The sequence below is a fragment of the Lepisosteus oculatus genome, chromosome 7 (assembly GCF_040954835.1).
Source record: "Lepisosteus oculatus isolate fLepOcu1 chromosome 7, fLepOcu1.hap2, whole genome shotgun sequence".
NCBI lineage: Eukaryota > Metazoa > Chordata > Actinopteri > Semionotiformes > Lepisosteidae > Lepisosteus > Lepisosteus oculatus.
The window spans coordinates 42159073-42183332 of NC_090702.1; the positions used below are offsets into that span (position 1 = coordinate 42159073).

Genomic DNA, 24260 nt, shown 5'->3' on the forward strand with positions numbered 1-24260 from the left:
TTTTCCTAAAGGCATTCTGTCAGGGCATATTTCCTTCATTGTTCCACGGTCATCAAACTCAAATTATTCTGTTTATTTTATTCAAAATCAATTAAGGAGCAGAACTGTAAAGGAAAATAAATAATTATTATTTTATTAAAATTTGCATAGCAGTTACTTGATTGACAGATATGTTGGCACTTGACGCAATGTAGTTTTCTTTGTTTAATAACTGCAAATGCTTGATTTATTTATAAATTACATCCAGGCTTCTTAATTCAATTGTATTTTTCTAGAGATATCATTAGGATAGTTTACATAAAAATATATTTAATAAAGTAGTTACATAATTCATGCTGCCAAATAACACTTGATTATTCAAAGTTAATCAAGCCTTATTCTAGCTTTTGCCATTTCTAAAAGTATGTTTAATACACAAAATAACAACCTAAGCTTCATATTAGATAAGGTTTAATATTGGATAAGGTCTATATTTTAGGAGGCTGTTAAAACTATTCAGTCCCTTTGGTGGTGTACCATAGAAACCCAACATAAAATGTCCTATTTTTAAAAACACAGTATTTCATTCAAACCCTGAATGTATAATGGAAGACCTGCAAGGGCAAGAAAAGTTACAATGTCAGTAAAACCAAACACATAATGAAATATGCCAATTGTATACGTATTCAGACCTGTGAACTCAATATTTAGTGGAATCATCTACTAAATTCTTTCTTTAAATATGTTTAATGTTTTAATTTATGTGTAAAATAAATATTCAGTCTCATGTCTGTAGGCTTTAAAACAACAGCATTTTAAAATTGTGCAAGGATCTGAATACTTTCAGCAAGGCATTGTATACAAATATACAAATACATAAATATATAAATATGAATTCCACCTACTAGCTTTAAATGACAAGACTTGCACCTTAAAAAGATTCTGCTTACAGAACAGAGGACAAAGATGAGAGTACAAAGATGTATAGTAGCTCAGAAGGCCTACATTTTGCAGTTCCCAAATGAGTTGTGTATAAGATGAAGCTGATCTACACTCTATGGTTGTATTTGACTTGATTTATAATAATGGGTTGTCTTGTAGATGAAATAGATGAAAGCAGTCAAGTTATAAAGGGCTGCAATTTTTTTTAAAACATCCCTCCACAGTTACAATGCACATTTCATTTTTAAAAAAATACTACATTACCTTTGAGCAAATAAGAAGGAAGGGTGAGTGGGCTGCCTTCCATCAAGTAGAATTAGCTGACTGGCTACCAGCAGCGAAGTTGACAACATTAGACTGTGCTTTGGACAACAGGACATTAACAGCTTTCAGCTACAAAAGCCATCTTCACACATATAAAAGACACAACAGATGTGACCAAGAGACCAAGGTATCGGACTAAAATAAAAAAACGTTTTTATTTTCACAATTTAAGGTTTGTCATTTTTTTAGGACTGAATAATGGAAAGAGAATGAAACTTCTTAATCCATTTGTAATTTGGAATAAAGGAAAAATAAAAGTAAGGCAAAACTGTTCAGTATATGTAGAAATTTGGTCAACCTCTTAAAACCTTGTTAAATATTTTGATTTAACAAGGTTTTAAGTTGGACATACTGTAGGTTTTGGCTCAAACAAATGAACATTTTACATCCTACATCAGGTACTCCTCATGCAGCCAACTATATCCTTTTCCTCCCTTCTTATTATGTTTACTGATTAATGAAATGACCTAGATAAGGAATCTTTCTGTAGGAAGTCCACAGCCCATCGTGAAGTGTCTAACATGGTTTGACAGGGAAAGGTCAATGCCCATTGGCTACACAAGGGACGAGAATATCTGATGAACAATAGTTGTCATGGTAACCCCTAAAGCTTTTTACTCCTGTGCTTTGGCAGGACAATTCAGAGATCTGGCACACAACATTTAACCCTTGAAGTTCTCAATGTATACCAAAGGAAAACAAAATAACAATGTAATCAACTACTACATAATGCTGACTCTTATAAAACCTGATTAATATGATGTTTCAGAGTGCTTTCAAAGCTTGAAAAAGAGCGGCCAATGTGACATATTAACATACAAGACTTCTAATAAGTCCAATTGTTTGACTTCATGGATAGTTGAAATGGTTATAAAAAACATGATTAAAAAATGTTCGTTTTGATCACTGCACCAAAACAATGACAGAGCACATTCTGTTGAATGATAAGATTTTTTTTTTCTAGGGACTGCCTTTAAATGAGAATTAAAGAAGAAATAATAGACAAGTTCTCAAACTATGCTATTTATTTAGCTCCTGTTTGAGGAAGACCATGGAAGGGTCATAGTTATTTAAATGTAGTCATGAACATGACCTTCTTTAGGGTTCTTCAAAAATTAAAGATGGATTGAGCGTGTCTGCAACCTTTTCTGTGAAGTTTATTTCAAGTTGGGTTAATTCAAACTTATAGTAACCCAGGCACAAATCTCGTGCACCTCTACCTCACCTACAGTATGTGTGGACATTTGAAAACACTCCATAGCAAAAATAGTTTTGTGTTGCCGTCCTTTCTTTCGCCTAAGAAGTGCACCAAAACATGTGTCAATTATTTAGATTTCAAAGGAAAAATGCTTAACACTGCAGTATGTGAGAAAGGACATATAAAAATTTAATGGGATACACGACTTTGCAATCAGCAGAGGATATAAAGAATTAATCTCATCTGTAGGAAACACATTGCATCGCCATTGCATGGCAAACAGAAATTAAAATGGCAACACAAAATTCTTATAATTTTTTTGAAGACAAATCAATGTGTTGTTTTACCCTCCTAGAGTTTCCATGAAAGGTACAGTTTGTAAATCAAGACAATGAAAACACCAAATTTCTAAACACAATAGTGTTTTTAATCTAAGTTCATGTTTCATCAGATGTGTAGGTCTTATTGTAGCTTTGAATAAAATTTCATACATAAACCTTGCTTTACACTAATTACAGTACCTGAAAGCACAATATGTCTCTATGTGGGTTAAGCCAGGCTCATGAGTTGTGTTCAACTGGATCTGTTCATAAAAATGTGAAAATTGTTTTCTTTGTAATACATGGAGGATAAGGAAAATAATTGAGCACTGAAAATCTTCAGGTGCTATTTCTTTTCAACTGAATAAGTTCCTTTCCTACTCCTGTTTTCACGAAGGACTTACAGAGCCTACCTAACAGCAAATGTCTTTTGCAATTGCTTGCTGTCACTCACACTGTAGCTGCATGTCGCATGTCCAGACACATTAATCTAGTTCCCCTTTTCAGCTCGCAAGACTGCAAAATTCACTGTTAATCCCATAGAAGGTACCACCAGTACCAGCTGAAATAATTACATTGAGAGCCAGTAAAAAGGCTTCGGAGGCCCTGAGGTCGTCAATACCTTGTTTTAATCTGTGCCCAAGACATTGGGAGATTGCCTCATTACTGTGACTAATAGTAGCAACACTGCTCGGGATAATACTCTGGCCCTTACTAGTCTATTGCAATTTTTATCTGTGCAGTGATATGGAATATTCAATATACAGCTATCTTCACAGGAAAATGAATCTTTGTCACTTTGTATTAGGAGCTGTTTTACAATTTTAAGGGTTTGGCTGTTGTCTAAAGATGTTGATGTTACCCCAGGTATAAACCAGTAGGTATTAAAAAAGGTAAGTAAAATCAATGTTATGAGTAAAAAAGGCTAAAGTACTTCAGGGAGTGTTTTGTTTTAAAAAATAGCTACATATTATTGTGTTTTTCTGGACTAGTAATGTTAAAAAGCTCCACATTATAACTTGGCTTAAATTGAAAAAAAAAATTCCAACAATTTACGCTAAATGTAGCCAAAAAGCAGTTCAAATTGCTTGTACATTAAAGGAGAATGAAACCTATTTTATTGCCTATTTAAAATACAACATTCAGGTTTGACATAATTAATATGAAATATTTTAAACATGAATATCAAACAAAATGAAAGAAAATGTGATTAAAAAAACAGATAAAAGAATTGTGAATTTTTTTAAGTATAAAGTGTGGTACCATGTCAAAATGGAAACATTACAAAGTTTGTGCTGCATATGTTGTCCCTTAACATTAATATAAACCTTGCAAAGTTAATGCATGGACCTGATCTGAACTCTGTAAATCAGGTCCGAAATTATGTTCAAATCCTCTTCCTATACAGGTGCAGACAGCTGGTAAAGGCTGATCAACCACAGTTACTTCCTGTTGATGGTATTGATCCCACAGATGCTCTATCGTGCTCAGATAAGGAATTTAGGCTTGCCATGGCGAGACCTGTTTTCATGTCAAAGTAATGTCATTGTAATCCTAGCACCTTGTGCATTTCCATTGTCCGTCTGAAAACTCGACAATTGAGGATTGGCTTATGATTGGAATGGAAAAACTGCTGGCTCTAGGACATCATTGACGTATCGGTGAATAGTATGGCTAACCTCGGGTAGTTTTTAGTGCTAAAGAAGATTCTTCCTCACATTATCACACTTCCACGACGCCACCCATCGACTTGAACTACGCAACAGTATGCATAACTCTTGCCATAACACCTGCACGCGTCAGGTTGGCACTATTCATTGGAGTGAACAGAACACTCAATTAGCCTTGTTGCAGTCACCTCTGAAACCACTGAAGATAGAAATTCTATCTCTCATCTAGTAATACATTACCCCTGAAAGGCCTAATACTGGTAATTTTTCATGCAGATGCGAGCTGTAGTCATTCTGCTGTATCTGTGTTAGTTCTTTCTGGATTTGCGCATCCTGTAACCACTGTAACCAGTAAATGATTACACAGATGGATTAGATGAATGTAGAAGTCCTGGGTTTGTGTGGTGAGAGACGGAGCTGGTTTTTTGGTTTCTCCCAGTATTGAAGCAGAACATCTTGGTCTCCAGATAACTTTAATGATGCCAAAAGTAGCAAAATCTTCAGTCCACACCCAGGACATGGTGGAATGTTCTGCTGTTCCTATGTTAATAATTTGTCTCTTTTAAAAGCCGTTTATGCAGATTCTTAACTCCAACTCATTTTGGAAACTTTAATTCACCGTGCACCTCACATTTATGATATCATGTGGCTTAAACTACTGAGCTCATCATAAAGAGCATCTGAATAATAATTTTGAATGTAAATAACATTACATTCACAAACTATTGCTCTAAAATGTATGTGGTGTTCTCAAGTATTTGCCAAGCTTAAGAATTCTAAATCATATCTATTATCCATATCTGTTATCCATAATAATCCAATAGAATTTAAATGCCCTGTATTTAATGGTGAAATGTACCCCTCCAATACACTTATTGTACATTCCTATGCCATTTATGATATGATGTTTATATGTACATTCAAAACATTTTTACAAATCTAATATTATATGAGATAACTGAGAATGATTTAATAAACTGAAATACATACAATATCAGATTTGATTAATCAGGCCTTTGGTCTTTAGGTATTCTGAGCTATTAGAGATACAATATATACTAAGCATCTGAAGAAATGTAGCATAAACCACATTTTTATAAATAAAATATATGGATTTTGGATATTGATTAGATATTATGAAATATTTTGGTGTCATTTTATTTAATTGATGAATCATGACAGATCATTAAACCACCGACTGTTGCATAAGCAATAAATCACCTAATTAATGTGAAAGTTGTATGTTACCAGGTGGTGGGACAATTGAAGAGCAAAGTCAAGCCTGCTGAAAATCAAGAAAAAAAACACAGGAACTGTATTAATTTTATTTAGATAAAATTGCCTTTGTATTAATTTGTTTGTTGGAAGCTGGACTAGACCAACTTGGGTGGTCTAGCCAGCACTGAAGTATAGTCTTCTCTAGCTATTGAATCAGGATGTGTAAACCACCTTGACAGATTTTAGTGAGTGTGGCACATCCAATAGGGAGAATTATACTTGTTGTGACGTATGATGATGATGGTGACAGCGCCTACCTGGGCAGCCACAGTGTGCCAGAACGCTCACCACACATCAGCTATTACTGGGGAGGAGAACAGAGTAATGAAGCCAATTCATAGATGGGGATTATGAGGAGGCCATGATCAATAAGGGCCAATGGGAAATTTGGCCAGGATGCCAGGATTACACCAGTCCTCTTTTCGAGAAATGCCCTGGGATTTTTAATGACCACAGAGAGTCAGGACCTCAGTTTAACATCTCATCCGAAGGGGGGCATTAGGAGCCACATAGACCACAGGGTGAGCGCCCCCTGCTGGCCCCACTAACACATCTTCCAGCAGCAACCTTAGCTTTTCCCAGGAGGTCTCCCATCCAGGTACTAACCAGGCTCACACCTGCTGAGCTTCAGTGGTTTGCCAGTTGTGAGTTGCAGGCCAAATATGGCTTATATGGCAGATGGCCTTCTCATCAGACTTGAGTCCCATTGAACATCTGTGGGATGAGCTGTGATGATAAGAGGCATTAAGGGTTCTGAGACCAGTGAAAAAGGAACATTCTTGTCCAGGTCCTGGGAGAGAAATGGGACACAATCCCACAAGACTGCATTTACAACCTGGTGCAAAGTGAGAGTCACACATCTACAGCTTGGATTACATCCACACACACAGCTATCCTGAAACTTTCACTGTAGACTCTCGTTGATGGTAAAAGTTAATCAGCATAAATTTACCAATGTCACGTCTTTTCAATAAAACATTAAATTACGTGTTTTCATTTTCTTCTTAATAGCATCGAGAATTTGTTGCAGTTAAAACTAGGGGATAGATTTTGATGCCCACTATATATTGTCTTGTAAAAGTAGAGATTATTTAAAATGTACATATTTTTAACTGAGCTGCTCTATATACAGGAGAAACAATGGCATATACAGTAAATTGCAAATCTTTTTTTTTAACCATTTGCAGCCTTTTTCAGCCCAAACTGCAAATGAGACTGACAGCTTGTCATTTCAGCAGGTAAATTTTCCCAAGTTAAATTGTTCTGGAAACCAGAGAATGCCACTCGGGAATAATGAACTTGATGGAAGGGAGGCAGACAGACAGTAAAAAAAAAGGATTCTGAGCGTGCAGATCTCTGCAGCATGGAGAATGACTGACAGTGAATACGCTTTATCAGATAAAGGTGCATATGGTGGAATCAGTGTTTTAGTTTTAATGGTACCTGCGATTGTTGGGCATTCACTCATGGTGATTCAGCAGTCTGCAAAATAATAATTTTTTAACCAATTTATGGTGAACTTGCTCATAAAAAATAATTTCAAAATGCAAAATAATAATACTTCTATTATTTTGTTTTCTGGTGACAACATTGTTGAATACAATAGTTGTTAAGTTGTTTATTATCATACTAATGTGCCTAGAGAATGTATTGGTGTGAATGGAAATTTGCCCACCTGTCTCCTGGTCAAATATTGGTTTCACTATTAGGGAAATGCTGAAGACTTATTATAAAGCTTATTCATCAGAAGAAATTTAAACAAGTTATACAGCACCACTGCAAAACACAGCATCCTCAATGTACCAGTATTGCCATACCAACATAGGTATTCTGTAGCAAGAAGTCTTTTACAAGCCGTATTATGTACCTAAAACAGTGTAATATACTTAACCAAGCAACCACCAATTAATCCACAAAACAATACATAAAAATTTAATTGAGAAAAAAAGTACTAGTTTGTGTTCATTGCAGCAATGTATAGAACGATTGGTATATTCACAAAACTTCTTCTGTAAATTACATCATAGAAACAGCTGAACACGACTGATTAAACAATTACCACGTTTGGCAATATGAACTCCGCGGATCCATTAAGATGATGAAGCTAAAAAAGACAACCTGAAGTGTGAAACGCTACAAATTGCTACAGTGTTGAGTAGAGTAGACAGTCTTACTTACTGAGAGGGCTAATCCATTTGACCCGCCAAAGCAATATTTCACGTTTGATTAAAAACACACTGCTCTGTGCACTTGAGGAACAGCATGGCAAAATACAGACTAGGCCTGTATCCGAACCAACCTTTCCCATCAGCCTGCTGGGCTCTGGCAGAAACATTAATCTTTTTCTTTTCCTTGGAAGACTAAATCAGCTGTTAGGAAAACATTTCTTTTTTTTGAAAAACCTGAGGAGAAATCTCTCTGCCGGGGGATGAAAAGGCAGCTCCTGACAGGGATGGGTCTCCTGTCTATAAGGGTTCAGCAACCCACTCAAATCTTGTTCCAGAGGAGCAGTCTTGCAGGCCACAGAGGACCTGCTAGATAGATGATGAGTGATACAAGGGAGAATGGTCCATTCCCTATTTAAAAACACCGAATGATGTATACCCTTCATTTACTGTGTGTTTCTGGATTAATGAGATTGCTTCTTTTGTATACCTACAGGGAAGTTACAGCGATAAATATCAGCTCTATCTGGGATACACGCTGCCTGGTGAAACCTATCTTCTGTCTGAAAAAAACCTTTAACATTGGTGAATGCCTGCCTTGCTGTCAAGTCTGTGAAGGATTTCAAATCAAATTTCAGGCAGCTGCTGATCTTATGGAAATTAATAGGCAAGTGGGGAAAATGTTTCAGCGAAATGAGAATAGGTATGGGGATTTTTTTTCACCGCATGCTATCCGCAGCAGACGTCATCTGCCCTTGCGCACTGTAAACAAACACTTATTCGGTTTCAAACTAGATAATTATATTGCAGAGTTTTTGTCCATCACTGAATTATTCATATGGTCATTCTAAATGTATCTTGGCCCTAGCATTTAAAGTGGAGCACCACATTATTACTGTCGACACAGGTCAATTTTCCTCTAGAGACCCTGTCTTCTATGTAGCAATAATGTTAGCTTTTGTAGACTTATAAAAAATGCAGCTGGAAATTTCTGAATGGACCCATGACAGAAGCCCTGAGCATAAACTTCTAGTAACACAGCTGTTACAAAGCTTATAAATACATCAGGAAAGTATGTACCTGCATTAAGTACTTGGGTCCTTAGTAGACATTAAACAGCACACTCAAGCACATTAAAAGGAACCTGACCTGTATGAATAGGCTTCAGTCTAATAGCTTGTATTTTTTTATAAACAGCTGAGTCATACATCAGCTTAATTTTACAAGTATAAACATTTGTTCTGCTGAAGTAGAGATGCTTTTCAGGACCACTGAAACACAGACGCATAAGCGTGAAAAACATGCTACCAAATAATTTAGCTTTCTGGTTTCAAAAATGTAAAGTCTCCTACAAAAAACTTGCATGCCAAAGTGTACTGTAAGTTGGCCCATGTTAATAACAATATAATTCTGTAACTTTTCAGTGACACCAAACAGGTCTTGTGTTTCTGTTTAAAAATTGTCAAAGAATCTTTAAATTGCTGCTTACAACAAGAAACAACAAAGCTATTTGTTGTATTTGTAATAATAAAACCAGACAGTATTCTTCCAAATATTATTAATTTGGTTTTCCCTTTTTGTGATGTGGAATGCTGTCCATCAATTCAGTTATGGGGATAACTGCAGATTTGTGTTTTAGAATGCACTAGTTCTGTGTGTTAAAAGTTAGTAAAATCACTTCTGAAACACAGAGCACTGCATGTATTTTATTGAACTGACAGCTTTGTATATTAGTTACTCAATAAAACTCATTTCTGTCTATTGAGTTAGTGTGTTAAGATGTGGGCATTTGTGACCATAAGGCTTTATTACGGGACCAGATTATGGTCGTTTCGCCACCTCCTACTTATAGCAAACGGATTATGTTCTTCTGTGGACTGTATCTGGTGAATTTACTTCAGCTCAGTCTGTTTTGCTTGAGAATTCTGCTGCTTTTTATAATGAGAAGCTAACACAAATTAGTGTAGCTCCTACTAAAATCTCATCTCCTTTACATGTTCTTCCTCCTGGTACACAAATAAATTGTGTTCTATGAAGGCAGCAGGGTGAAACACAGTAAAGGAAGACAGCCTTTTAATTTACAGTCTTGTGCAAAACATCAGGGACAGGGATAGGATGTCCTTAAGCTTGCCAGATTCTCCATCTATTGAAGTCTTATTATAAAGGGTCACAGTAATCCTAGTCTCTTTTTTACCATCAATATGATGCTATGAAGTTAATGTCTGCTGCCCCCCCCACTGAGCATTCATAACATTTGTTTCAACACCAAAATAGGGAATATTAATAACAAACTGACTTCACTCTAAGGAGCTTAATGGTTACATTTATATGAAAGTGGCAGGCAAATAATTTCCTATTACATAATAATTATGCAGCTCGATTGTCATTTTTTCTTGGACTTAAGGAACCGTTCAGACCTTCCCAGTAGTGTATAGACAAACACACAATCACAATAATAATAAAATATTTTTTTATATCACCTTTAAAACAAATAATTTAAAAATCCTTTAGATCCCTAGCACAATACACAAAAAGATTGATTGGTTGGTTGGTTGGTTGATGGATTGGATATGAGGAACCCAATACTGTAAATCGTACATTAAATCATGAAAGTTTAGTATGTGACCGAAGCAAAAAATAAAGAGGCCCATTATAGAGCCCTATAGAACACCAGATATAACTAACTAACCTTGAAACTTAAACCATCAAGAAAACAAGAGTATAAAATCACAAAGTTCAGTGAGGTAAGATTTGAACCATTTTAGAACAGTGGCAGTAAAGCCAAAAAAACTCAGAAGCAAGTTTAGTTTAATAACTTACAGTACTGAGTGTAGTGCTACTATGTAAGAGAATTAGGATAGATACTGCAGCAGCAGCAGGTGCCACTAAGAGATCATTAGTAACTTTAATGAGAAAAGTCACAGAACAACATACTGTAATTGTCTCAAGCCAGAATGAAAGGTTATTGAAACAGCCTTTATTTTTTATTACACATTTGAAACCACTATTAATTTTTGTTACACATAACCAATTTAGAAAATTCTCAATTGCGCGTTTTTCATGACTGTTCAAAGCTACAAACCCTGTAACCGCACACAGGGAAGAAAGAAGTACAGGTAAAATCCTCCGACTCACTCACCTTCGAGCCATTTGACTTATAACGTATTAGTGTCATGGGCATTGAAGATGCATACCTAAGTTTTAGCACAGACTAGAGGAAAGGTAACTTGTGATCTATAGCACTGCATAGATTACAAGTGCCTGAGAGGTACACTTTTTTTAAGGCAGAGACTTACTGATGGTTTTTGTCTGGGGGTGGCTTCACATATTTCTTATTTATACCTTCTATTCAACTAATTTTAAATAATTCAATTTGGAAATCTTGGCTTTTTTAAAACCAATAATGTCGCAATTATTCAGAGTGTCGAAAATAGATTTTTAAGATCTTCGAGTTTTCATATAAAGTACTGAATGGTCCAGCTCCAGGTACCCTAAGAACTTACTACATGAGTACAATCTGTCCACTTAATCTGAGATCTGCTAAATTCTGGCCTTCTAATGTTCCTTAAAACTAGACTACACACAATGGGGCAGAAAACCTTCTAATGTGTACCTCCAATATTGTGGAGCTCATTGCCCAAATCCATTAGACTCCACAACATTTTTAAATACCACTAAGGCTTTTTTTTTACCGTTGGTTTAATGCATATTTTATTCGCTCTTGACTTTATTTTACCGATATACCGTGTGGTTTTTTTATGCACGTATAGCACTCTGAGCCTTTTGAAAAGTACTTAAAAATAATAGGTATTATTATGTGTAAACACTATTACCAAAGAAATATGTTTCTATTTTTCTCTTAACAGTAAATTACTGTGATGGGAAGATAGAACCTTTCCCCTTTTCTGACCTCGAGTTAGGTGTTCACAATACCTACCCTGAGTACTCTGTAAATGACAAACATCCCATGCCTCACTATAGCAGATAGCACTTCCATTTGAAAAACACCACAGAATGCATGTGTCATTGCAGAATGAGACAATGCTTTTTATAGCAGAAGGTAAATATACTATATGTCAATGGAAACACCAATAAATAGGTGAATAGGGCACAATTGTTGACTCATTTGAGTCTTAATCTTAAAGAAAAGCAGTTTGAGTTCTGGCCTAATGATTAAATGATCCTGACAATTATAATTGTTATATATTATATTTATAACTCAAAAAATCTATCTTGTTGTTGCATTAGCTTTTTAAAAATAAATGATTGGTCAGACACCTGAGCAAGTCCCTGCTTTTTATTTCCCTAATTTTACAAAACAGTATTCTGTTCACGTCATCATACAGCACCTTTTTGCAGGGGTTAACACAATGTTTCACATGTTAATTTGCGAACCTAATAAGGAGAAATGTTTCTGCTACCTGTCTTGAAGAAAGTACCACAGCAGTGAACGGATGTGCTACAGTAAATCAGCAGTGCATGTTTTTTAAATGATGGTGTTCAAAGAGCCAGCTTTAAAGGCCAAAGGCACTGAACTGCTGGATGCACCTGCTGAGCTGAGTTGTGTCTCGGTCACACATCATATCCATCCTCTTGTCCCCTTGCACACAAACAGCACTTCAGGAGGACCAATATCTTTTCTGTAACAGGCATGTTACAAAAACAGAAATGTTTGCAGACCTTCACAACCCTTTTGCAAACATTTGTTTGTCTTTCATTACCTGGAGACCACACAAGGACCTAAATACATGCACCTCCCAGTTTGAAATTTTATATAGTCACTAATGATGGCTAAATATTTCATGGGACTCACAGGACACTTCACTGCTTGACAGACAGGGACAGACATGAATGCAGATTTTAAACCAGTCAGCACATAATAAAAAGGAGTTGCTTTTCAACTCCCTTTTGGTCCTTTTAGTAGTTTAAAGTGTTCAAAAGTAGACCACATAATATTAATTGCCTTTTCATTATGAAATATCTTTTTTAAAAGAAAAAAAACACCAAATACAGTGATACAAAAGATTTGTTTTATTTTTTACCCACACAATCCAGAATCATCAATTACGTGTTTACATCTTGACTTGCATCAGTGATACCTTTATCCACATGGTAAAAATGAAGAGGAGTAGACCAGCTCCTCCTACTTGCTGGCACACCTGACTGGCCATTGAGCCATCTACTTTTTGCCAGTGACTGTGCAGTGATTAGATGAGAGATTCAGCCCTCACTGGAATCAATGTCTTGTTGAAATCAAGCAGTGCCGTCCCTAGGAGTGTACAGTATGAAGTCCAGATTGGATTTCTTAGACAAATTAAAACAATGTAGCAATTCTACATGGAGAAATATTAATACATTTCCTCTCTGAAGTGCCAGAACCTCCAGGCAGACTATGGGAGACGTCTAGTCAGTGTAATCCCTGCCAGAGGAGGATTTACAAAATCTAAGAACAAGGGATGTGAGAAAAGATGACCCTTGTTTCCTGGAATTCAATTATTTATGACAAATATGACTTTGCACTGTGCAATGCTATTATGATTACAGCATTACATTACTAGAATATTTAAGTAAGATGCATTATTTAATCTGTCAATTAATAAAACAGTTCAAGCATCAAGGATTTGTGCTGTATAAACTACAACACACACGTTATGGACAGTAACATGCTTCATTAAAAACATCAGGTTGCAGTTAGAAAAAGCAAGAGGAAGCAAAAAGCTGAAAAAATAACCAAAAATCAAATGCAATCAAAGTTTTTTTTTAAGTAAATTACAGTATTATTATTTTTTAATAACAGGTTGAATGGAAATTATAAAAAAATACTATTGATTAACTTAATATTGATTTTTCTAAGATAACATCTTGAAATATACACATTTATTTCTATCATTTTTTCACTTTTCAACAGATTTTAATGGTTTAAGATATAAATATATTGCGTTACAAACAGGTGTCAAAATGTAAACAAACAACAATTTGCTATTTTGAATGCCTCTCCATATATATCTACATATGTTGCATGTATAATTGTCGCACCCCACTTGGATGATGCGATGGCAGCCATAGTGCACCAGTACACTCGCCACACACCAGCTCTCAGTGGGGAGGAGAACAGAGTGATGAAGACAGTTCATAGATGGGGATTATTAGGAGGACATGATTGTTAAAGGTCAATGGGAAATTTAGCTGGGACACCCCTACTCTGTTGAAGATACGACCTGGGATTTTTAATGATCATAGAGAGTCAGGACCTCGGCTTTATGTCTCATCTGAAGGACAGTGCCTTTTTACAGCATACAGGATACATTTACAGAACCCTGTCACCCACAAATAGTCATATTTCTCATATAACACAATAATATATAAAGAAATCAAATGACCACTGCAGTTACAGAATTATAAAAACTTGGCATGTTGTGGGGGAGTCATACAGTATCTCTGTTGCGAACATACTCATACTGCAATTGTGTTTTTACATATGACTAGACTCTTAATAATCTGTTTTAATTTGTTTTTGCAAATGTGATCCTAACCACACTGCCACCTAGTGTAATGTTTGTTGTTTGTTTTATTTATTTAATTATCATGAGTCAGTATATTTTAATTGAGGGGTTCACAATACTAATTGCTCTAAGGCTGGTATTGTATCCACGGGAAATTTACACCTATGGTGCATCAGACTTAATGATCTTATCATGACTCAATTAACTAATATGGTAATTGTTTTATTATCTGAGTTCAGCTGTTGCTTGAATTGAAAGAGTACGTAAAAATGGTTCACATTTATATTTCCCTAAGACACTGACTTTTACAGCCTTGCGTTTTAAAATATTTTAAATCTCTAGAGGTAGGGCTTACTAAATATTTGAATTTGTAATACTTTTTGAAGATTATGTTCTTTCTTGGACTATGTTATACACATTTGTGATGTTTTCCCCAGTGCTTCCACTCTCCTCTTAGAAACCAGCTAATGCTGATTTAAGATGTCAATGGATTTCAATTACAACAGAAAATGTGAATAATGCAATGAATAGATTTTAATTTCCGTGTATTTCTGTGTAACAATTAGTCTTGTAAAGCAGACCATGTCTCCTGCTTCAGCCTAAAAGCAGAGAATGTAACATTTTGAGAGTCATCTAATCCTCATTAACATGAATACAATTGTTATTATTGTGCACAATCAGGTGTTTCCAACAGTGTACTGTTTTTTTATTTCATTTATAAAAATTGCTGTGCTCATTTGTATGCAGTTTTCATTATTCAACTTGCAAATTGAAAAGGTTTAGCTGATTTTTAAAGACAATTGTTCCACAGTTAAAATCCAAGAATTAAAATGATTTTACAGTTAACACATTTCAGTTGTAATACAAAGGCAGTAAAAGAGGTATCTTTTACCCTCACTATACAAACAGAAAAAAAATACCTGTATAACAGTCAAGCACCTTAAATAATTGACATGAAACACAGTAATCAAGACTCTATTAAATATTAAGAAAAGAAAGTATTTACAATATGTGCTCAGATACAAATAATTATAATTCAGAACCGATGAAAGCTTAATTATGCCGTTCTAAACCTGTTATGAAAACAAAATCCCTGAAAATATGCATAACTATACAAAAGATCATGAGGGCCAATTGTCCATTAATGAACTTTTGTCAGGCATGGAACTATTTTAGCATCTAGCAACAATTATTTATCTGATAGGAACTTGGAGACTATAGCTATTTAAGCCATTACTGTTTTTAAACAGTTTATCTGCTTACTAAGCTATGGTTATATCTTGTGTACAGTATATTAAGGGCATGCCTTAAGCTACTGTAGACAAAACCAGTTTGTGGAAATACAGCAACAAAAATGTGAGCAGGTTTAACAATAAAGATGATCTGCCGAATGATTGATGGGCTCCTGATTGTAATTAGAACATCTAAAATCCTGAGATAATGAAGATTTTATATCTTTAGCCCTGTAGAATGTGAAACAATGCAGAAGTCATTTTATTGCTTTTATGCTTCATAGTGGATTTAATCGGTGCCAGATGTCCCCTTCTTACATCTTCAAACATCTGTTTACAATTAATATTCAATGCTCAGAGAATAAAGGTTGAACTGAGATAAATATGCTTGAAATTAAAGTCAGGGCATCCCCAACCTGGCCTGTTGCAATAAACTGCAAGAGTTCATCCTGCTTGCAGCCAATTCTATTAATAACAATTCATGCCAAGAGCCGGTGCCAAATGTATAAACCAACTACATTTCCAGAAAATGAGAGCTAAACATTGCTGTTCTTTTTCCACATAAATTTGGCATGCATAAAGTATTTTTTTGTATTTCTTTCGGGGATGCCAAAGTCATAACTCACCTCAGAGCTGTATGACCCAATTCTGAGTGAATAGGAGTTACAAAAAAATAATGTCCTCTGACTTCCCTGTCTGTTCTTCTTTTCCTTCACCTCAATGTGGTGCAGGTGAATCCCGGAGGATGGGGCTGAACTCCATTGCTCTGGAGCTGGCACCATCAGGAGCCTGCTCAGTAAGGTCACTTACTGAACACGCTTCTCATTTACTTGACTATTACTGCATCTGTACCGTAGTAAATTCCTAAGCAAGAATGTCAGCAGCATGGACAAGGGACATGAACCTGTACTACCAAGAGGTTGTGACTCACCCTTTCATCTAAGCAGCAAATGTTTAAATGAATCTCAGTGACCTAACTCATTGAACCAGGTGGTCCTATTTTCCCACGCTAGCTCACTGACTGGATCGCAATAATGGGAGAAATCTACTCCACAAAGTATCAGACTAATCAGATGCTTCACAGTTAATCCAATTGAGTTAAAATGGAAAAAAGAAATGGCAGTAATGTCAGTTTTGCATTCTTACACATTCATTGTGACCGCTGGAATGAAGCACTTCAGCTGTGGTGCAGAGTGTGATGTCAATCTCCTGCAAATCAACAACAGATCCCACGACCAGGTACAAAAATCAATTCAGACTACCAGAGCTCATCTGCAGTCTTAGTGTCTGAAATTGTTGATAGAAGCTGGGAACATATGGGGTTTCAATCCAATTACCTGCTTTATTAATAGTGCCGTTGAATTTTTTATGAAGTGAGTCTCTACTGCAAATGGAAATGAACAATAACTAGTAAGGAAAAGCAAAATGTTAGATGAGAAAGAAACTGGATATTGATGAAAATAAAAAGGCTCAGTTTTAATCTAAAAGGGTAGGCAAAGCTACCTTTAAAGCTATCCTCTAGATCAGTTTCAGGCAGATGTTCTTCTTTATTCTTTAATTTCTTAAAGGTTACATGAGGTGTATCTGGATCAAAAAGACCCCTTTTAATAATACAATTAAGGGCAAAGGTGGGCTGTTTAATAGAAGATCTGGTTTAATCAAAAATGGATATTCCTTGTTTTGTCTTTTAAAATTAAAAAATTCACAAAAGAAACATAGCACACCATTTCTTAGATGTCAGTATTCAAAGACCCTCTTTCAGTGAACCTAACTGCTTAGGTCTGAATAGACCACAATGTCTCTTAAAAAAGCTATTTTAAACTTCCTGAACCAATTAAAAATCTCAACGGGTGTCTGAGTAGGATCTGCTTTCTAACATTGTTTGACTATCGCCTTAATGAAGATGCCAATGCATATCAATGGTAACATCATTCTGGGCAGCTGGTGGGAACTGTTTTCAACTCTAAATACAGACATGGTATTCTACAGGGAAAATGTTCTCACACATCTAAGCAATGCATTACATATAAGGTGGGAGAATATGTTATACCATTTTAACTGCATTTTTTTGGCAGTTAAAATGGTATAGCCACAAGATATTCAATGATAAGATGCTGCAGAAGGATCTTCATTTTGTATTAATGCTGCTACCAAATGGAAATACCAAGGATTAAATCATTTTTAGAATATCTAATTAAAGATATAGTTATTGGATCATTAAAGGATCATAGCTGAATGTTCATATCTTTTTAAAACTTGCAGTTACTAGTAACAGTATATACCATGTTTAAGGAAAAAAAACATTTTTTTTCAATGCTTTTCAGTTACTTTATGTTGGATTTTGTAGTAATATACCTGTTTCTTTATGTATTTACTATTGCACAGTCAGTGAATATAATCTGGAATGCTTTAAAAGGAGGTGAATGTTATGTATGGAGATTAAAAATAGATTCAACAGCTCCCCCTTGAACATCTTCAGGTCAGAGTATAATTACCGTTGTCGATCATTTTGAATAGAGTGTCTGGGACAATTGTGAGTCTTGAGTGATAATGAATACTATTCACTGGTTCAATGATGCCAGGTCAGTAATTATAAGTTGTTTTCACAGTGAGAACATAATAACCATAAATAGTTGTAATTAGCTTACATTTCCCCCCATTGCCAATTCAGAGTAGTACCTCTTGTTTTTCAAGAAACAAGAAAAAAAATGTTTTGCATCAATCGCAAGGTTGAAATTCATTAAAAGGAAATAGATAACAAAATTAATATTCTCTAAGTTTTGCAGTTTTGTTGCAGCTGCAAAACAAATTATCATTAGTGATTGTGCTAACAATAGCTCAATTAGCTCCTGTGGCTTCACAACTGCTTACTTCCACATGAATAATATTATTCCATAATATATTTACAACAAAATATAACAATAATAAGATACAGTTCAGTCGGGATTTTTAGGTATATATTTGCATACCCTTAGATTTAGGAATCTCAAAGAACTTAATTAGTATGACGGAATTAGATGCAGGTGGAGCACAGAGAGACAATATCAAATTTGAAATTTAGGCCTAAGGATAAATTAGGTTTTAATTTGAGCTCTTTGTTTGTCAAAGAGTTTTTGGGATTTAAATTGTCTAAACAACACAAACAACACACTAAACAATGCGAGGCAGCCAAATTGCTCAATCAGTAAAGGAGTTTGCTCGGAACACTGTTGAGCTAGAGAGTTCAGATGTCACCAGCTCGAACCTGGGCTGTGTCATTAAATAACTGTAACTGGGATTCCTCAGTGATGCACAACTGGTTTAGTGCCTAATGGCTAGGCAGAGTTTAGTTGGCAAGGGCACCCACAGCTTCTCAGGCAACAATTACCCATGGGGCTTTGCTTGATACCCATGAGATTAAAGAATTGTAATGTCACTCCTTCCATCAGTGCTAACTGTCCTGACAAATGACTCTGACAAGCATGCCAGAAGAGTAAGAGGGCAGGCCCTTATTCATGCAATGATAATCCCAACTGATTAACATCTGGAGAATACAAATTGGAAAAAAAGCAGTAAAGTAAAGTAAAGTTTTACAATTATCTTGTATAAAATTCTCAGCATGAGGAAAGTCTGTGGTTGTATGTAACCTTTTTTTAGTTGATTTGCTTTAATGTATTAGATTTTGTTTCCATTTTTTAATTTAAATCAATGTTTCATGTGATATTGTTTTATTTGCAGAGATGCTGAGCCATATGTACAGTAAATAAAGCACTCAGGACATTTCTAGCTAGACTACTTTTTTATAACTTAAAATGCAAAAAGTGAACAATATTTAATAAAAGTACACATATGCAAAGCACAACATGGATATATACCTGTTCTTATTTATATACATCTGCAAGTTATTATGTATCTGTACCAAAAATACAATGAAAGTGAAATTTTGAAAATAAAAATAAATTGAAAATAAAATGTAATGCCATGTTGTTCTGTTATATTTTTATCTACGACTGTTTTGATTAAAAAATGGAAAAACAATATTTAGGAATAAGGTCAGGGCTTTAAAAATATTTCATATTAGTTCTATGATAAAAAAAGCAAAAAAAGGCAAACACAGGAACTGATAAGTCCTTCGTCATGTTTCATTTAAATGATAACTATATACTTATTGCACTTATAGGTTAAGTAAAAGAAAGCAAATTCTATTGATAGCTTTATATATGGTCCATAACATGTTTATTGTTTAGAGTATATTATAGAGCTGTGTTAGAAGCAAATTAATATTTAATGCAACATATCAAGATATAATAATGTAAGGTAAGGTTGTTGTTTTAATATTTCTCACAGAAGTTTATAAACGGATGATAAATGTGTGCTTTCTTCCTGGTTATGTTTAATCTTTGACAAGATATTTTCCTTTTCTGCATATAACAGGGCTATAAAGAGAAGATGCTCTGCTGACATACACTTTATGAATCCAGGAATTAAAAATGTATGAACAATGTTTTGCTGTGAGAGTGGGATAACTAAGAACTTACTGTAGCATGTCAGCTTTTTATTTGAAAGCTACCAAAGTAACGCTTATCATGCTGTTTCATATATTTTCTACATTGATTATGTTCCTATTTCTTGTTTTAGTTTAAGATGCAAACATTCCCAAATGTCACTAAATTAATATATACTGAGAGGCATAATAGTGTAATAAATATGTATTGGAACCCATAACATTTGTCACATTTTTAAGTTTTAAGGCTTTCAAGTTTTTGAATGAAAATCCAGTCTAATTAAGTCATTTTTGAAAGATGCCAACATATCTGGGTAGCTTGGTACAGGTCCCATAACCAACAAACTAATTCATCTATTAAACTTGGCAAATCTTTTTAAACTTATCTTGACCACCTTAGTCAACCTACTATACATTAAGTCCAAGTTGAGAAAAACGATTTATGTCAAAATGGAAACAAATCATTCTCATTCTGTTTTCTCTTCTTTCTTACTTCTGTTGTTTTCACATTTGAATCCATTTTGTCCTTAAAAATCCAATCTAGTGGATTAAAAGGGTACAAATGAAAAAAATACATGTGTACTGTAATAAGCAAACAAACATAAAAACAAAGGAAATCCCAAGCCAACAAGTAATCATACATCATCACACACTATAAAACTGCAACAGCTGCAAATGATAATTACAAAAGTACTAGATATCACTACGACTTCCACTCTGCCTTAGATGCTCATTTGCTATTTCCTCAGAATAATTAGAAAAAAAAACAAACATATAACTGAAATATTAAGGTATGACTTAATGATTTTAGACAAGAAGTGTTAAATTACAAATGTAAACAGCAAGGTCTGAATACCCCTCTAGCGCCTGCACTAAACTTGCCTGTTCAAATCACAACTGTAGATCCTAGATTACTCCTGTCATTCAAAAGACTGATGTACTACTCTGCACTATTCTTGCTGCAAATGCATAATCTGTTATTACCTCTATAATATTTAGACATGAAATATTCCTCTTGATAGTTGTGCAGTGCTGATTAGGCTGTGCATTGCAATAATGTACATGCTTTCAAAATCCTGTTTGTTTCCACTGGAAACTCTACAGCAGTAACTGTTACGTTTAACAGTTTTATTATACCCAATTGTTCCCTAGGGGTTTTAAAATAAATGTTTAGGAGGTAATATCTTGGCAAACAAATAAAGACCTGCCTTAAACTGAGATCCAGTCAAGACTTCTGAGAAAAGAGCATTTAATGTTCTTCACAAGCTTTTTAGGTAAAAAAGTAACACATTTGTAAACTACCTCTCCCATTTTAAATCACAGAGAGGATCTTCAGTAGAAAACATTGCAAATTCATCATTAACAACAAAGGTAATGGAGAGAGCACTTCTTTTAAAGTATATTTTATTTAAAATTTGCCTTTACTAACTAAAATCTCACAGTAGGAGAGCCGTTTCGATTTGGAGCTGTAGGGTCCAGTTTAATGACCTAATTGGCAGCAAATCAAAATGCTGTCAGTGTCATATCTTAAACCTGGTAGGAAGTCTTTCCACAGCATTACAAAGTTAATAGAGGGATAATTAAACCCTAATTTGAACAGAAAACTAGTGGACTCAATGTTCAGTTTAGGTCTTGCAGTATCTACGTGCATGGCTAATTAGAAAGATCCCACACATTCACTTCAACTCAAATCTATTTCCACTGGTAGACTCTTTTTAAAGTATTTTATTTTTTTATTTATTCACATGAATGGTTTTGGTTCATTCACTCACATAAAATGCTTACACCAGAATTATGAGACTTACTTTGTGTGGCCCAGATGTAACCTGAAATTCTGAAATGGCAGCCGCATATTACACTCAAGAAATGGTTGCAGCACAAAACCTTTTCACTTTGTTATCATCTGTATTCACTGCTAGGTCAGATCAGAGCCAGTGACTTTATGCTAGGGATTCAGGTTCCTGTGACACAAAACCTTCTTTTTAAATCTTTAGATATTATGTACCAATGGCACTCAATACAGCAAAACAAATAAATGAATTCCAAATATCAGTATCCACAGAAAGTGCAAATTAATATTTCATCCTTAGACAGAAGAATTAGAAACAAAGGCCTATTCTTACCTTTGTATAGCCCCAGACAGCTCAGAGGCGTCCTGCCTACAAGAGGAAAAAATAAAACTATTAGTTCAAAAGAGGCTTAAATCTACAATGAAAAAATATGTGCATTGTGAGATTAAAGCAATAAATCCTATGAATTATATAGAGCAGACTGTATATGTGAGACTATTTCTAGCAACTACTCATGCATATCTTACAACCAGGTGCATTCATAGGCAGACAGAGGAAATTATCATATTTCTTGAAAATGATGCCTCTGGAAAATTCTCAATTGACTGAGACCAACCTCCACATTGCTAACAAACATTTGATATAAGTCTGTAATTACTGTACCTAGGATAATATTATTCCTTAAAATTCACCAAAATTGTTCAAACCTTGCTTAAAACTCTACATTTTTTTAGATCCCTTAAAAGAGTGATTTTAGAAGACACCAAGTGATGGTCATAAGCAAAAGGATCCATAAGCAAAGTGTACAGCATTGATATACCCCATGTGGCCGGAATCTCTGCTAAACTAATGCCGTGATGTACAGTACTATTTCATTACCAGGGTAAGAGAATTTCTTTCATTTAAAGATTGAAAAGGGTTTCCCATTAGAATAAAAAAAATATTAAGACAGTAAAAAACATAAATAAAATCTATATAGAACAAAAATAGCTTTGGGGCACACATTATGGTTTGTTTTTAGTACCTTCTGAACTGAAAGCATTTGTAGCCTCACCATCAGAAATGAGCTTGAAAGCACGAAAACTCAAAGGGCCCAGTTTAATTATCCTTTAACTGGGTAAAAGCCTTTCAGGAAAATATGCATTCACAAAGCTAATGAAGCAAATGCAGGGTAATTTTTATTTTGATTCAATGTGTCATTGGTGACCATGAATCAAAATTCAACTGGTTCCACTATTTCCTTTGTTTGAAACGCAAACATTTTCTAAAAACTAAAAGTCTACTGCTCCTAAACATTACCAAAGAGGACTCATGGCAGCATTCAAGACATTTGTCAGGAATATCTGTACAATTCATACAGTAGGTACCAGGAACAACGGCTTGTGTTCTGTGTACAATATGAAATGAAAGCAAACTATTTTGAAATTGCTGATTAGCATCTATTCACTTATTTGACTTTTGTCTCAATGTGTACTGTATGTGGGAATTCAGTGGAAATTCTTCATCCTTGCTGTGCAGCTGTAGTAAAGGTTATTAATAATTTGAAAGGCCACTTTCACTCTGTGTGGCCATCAGCTAATCACTCTTCAGGGCTTTTCAGTATTATGTCTATACATCATTCCACATCTTGAAAACCTGAACATGCGGTTAATGAAAAACAGAGTGAAGGCCTCAGTAAACATGATGTTTTTCCATATGTGCCGCTGTGCAAGACGATTTTGAATGCTTTTGAAAAACAATAGTCAAAAAGTCCAAAGGATGAGCAAACCTGCAATGTACCGTATGTGTCGTTTGTTATTTTTATTAGCAAAGATATCATTTTTGTAGTCAGCCTATTTTCTTACATCAATTAAGAACAATACTCCCAAGGTAGAGCTCTCGTCCATTAGAACACTTTCATCAGAAGCATCAGTTTAAAAGACTGCAGTGGCATCAGTTCTGTGTTACAACAGGAATTCAGCTTCAAAAGCGGTGGCATAATGAATAAAATCAATCCTGTCAAGCAAGTCCTCTACTGATGTGGAAATTGTCTGGCAGTGTGATAAAGGATATCAAGTGAACATATTCACTATACATGTGTATATATGTATAAATGAGTGCTTTAGGACTACTTACTGAATATAAATGAACCCAACACCATCCTATGCGCTGAATGCAGGGATTATCTTTTTAAAATAGATGAAATGACCTCATTCAAGTGTTTATTACATGACAGAACATTTTGATTTCCAATAACTATAATTTAGCAATAAAGACAATTTATTAAAATGCACATGTCATATTTTTGTAGTACATGACATGACATGATGAAACTAAAATCGAAACAAGTAACTATTAGGTTTGTTACCTTGTTTAGTTATATCAAAACTAGATATT

The 24260-nt window shown here is 34.9% G+C and overlaps 1 protein-coding gene across 5 annotated transcripts in view; it reads right to left on the bottom strand.

Annotated features, from left to right (window-relative positions):
- celf2 (cugbp, Elav-like family member 2) overlaps positions 1-24260 on the bottom strand; it is a 205137-nt gene that overhangs the window by 133963 nt on the left and 46914 nt on the right. For all 5 annotated transcript variants that reach the window (XM_015352322.2, XM_015352320.2, XM_015352325.2 and 2 more), the window contains exon 2: positions 22218-22253. In XM_015352322.2, the coding sequence (XP_015207808.1) occupies positions 22218-22253 (36 nt within the window). The remainder of the gene's footprint in view (positions 1-22217; positions 22254-24260) is intronic.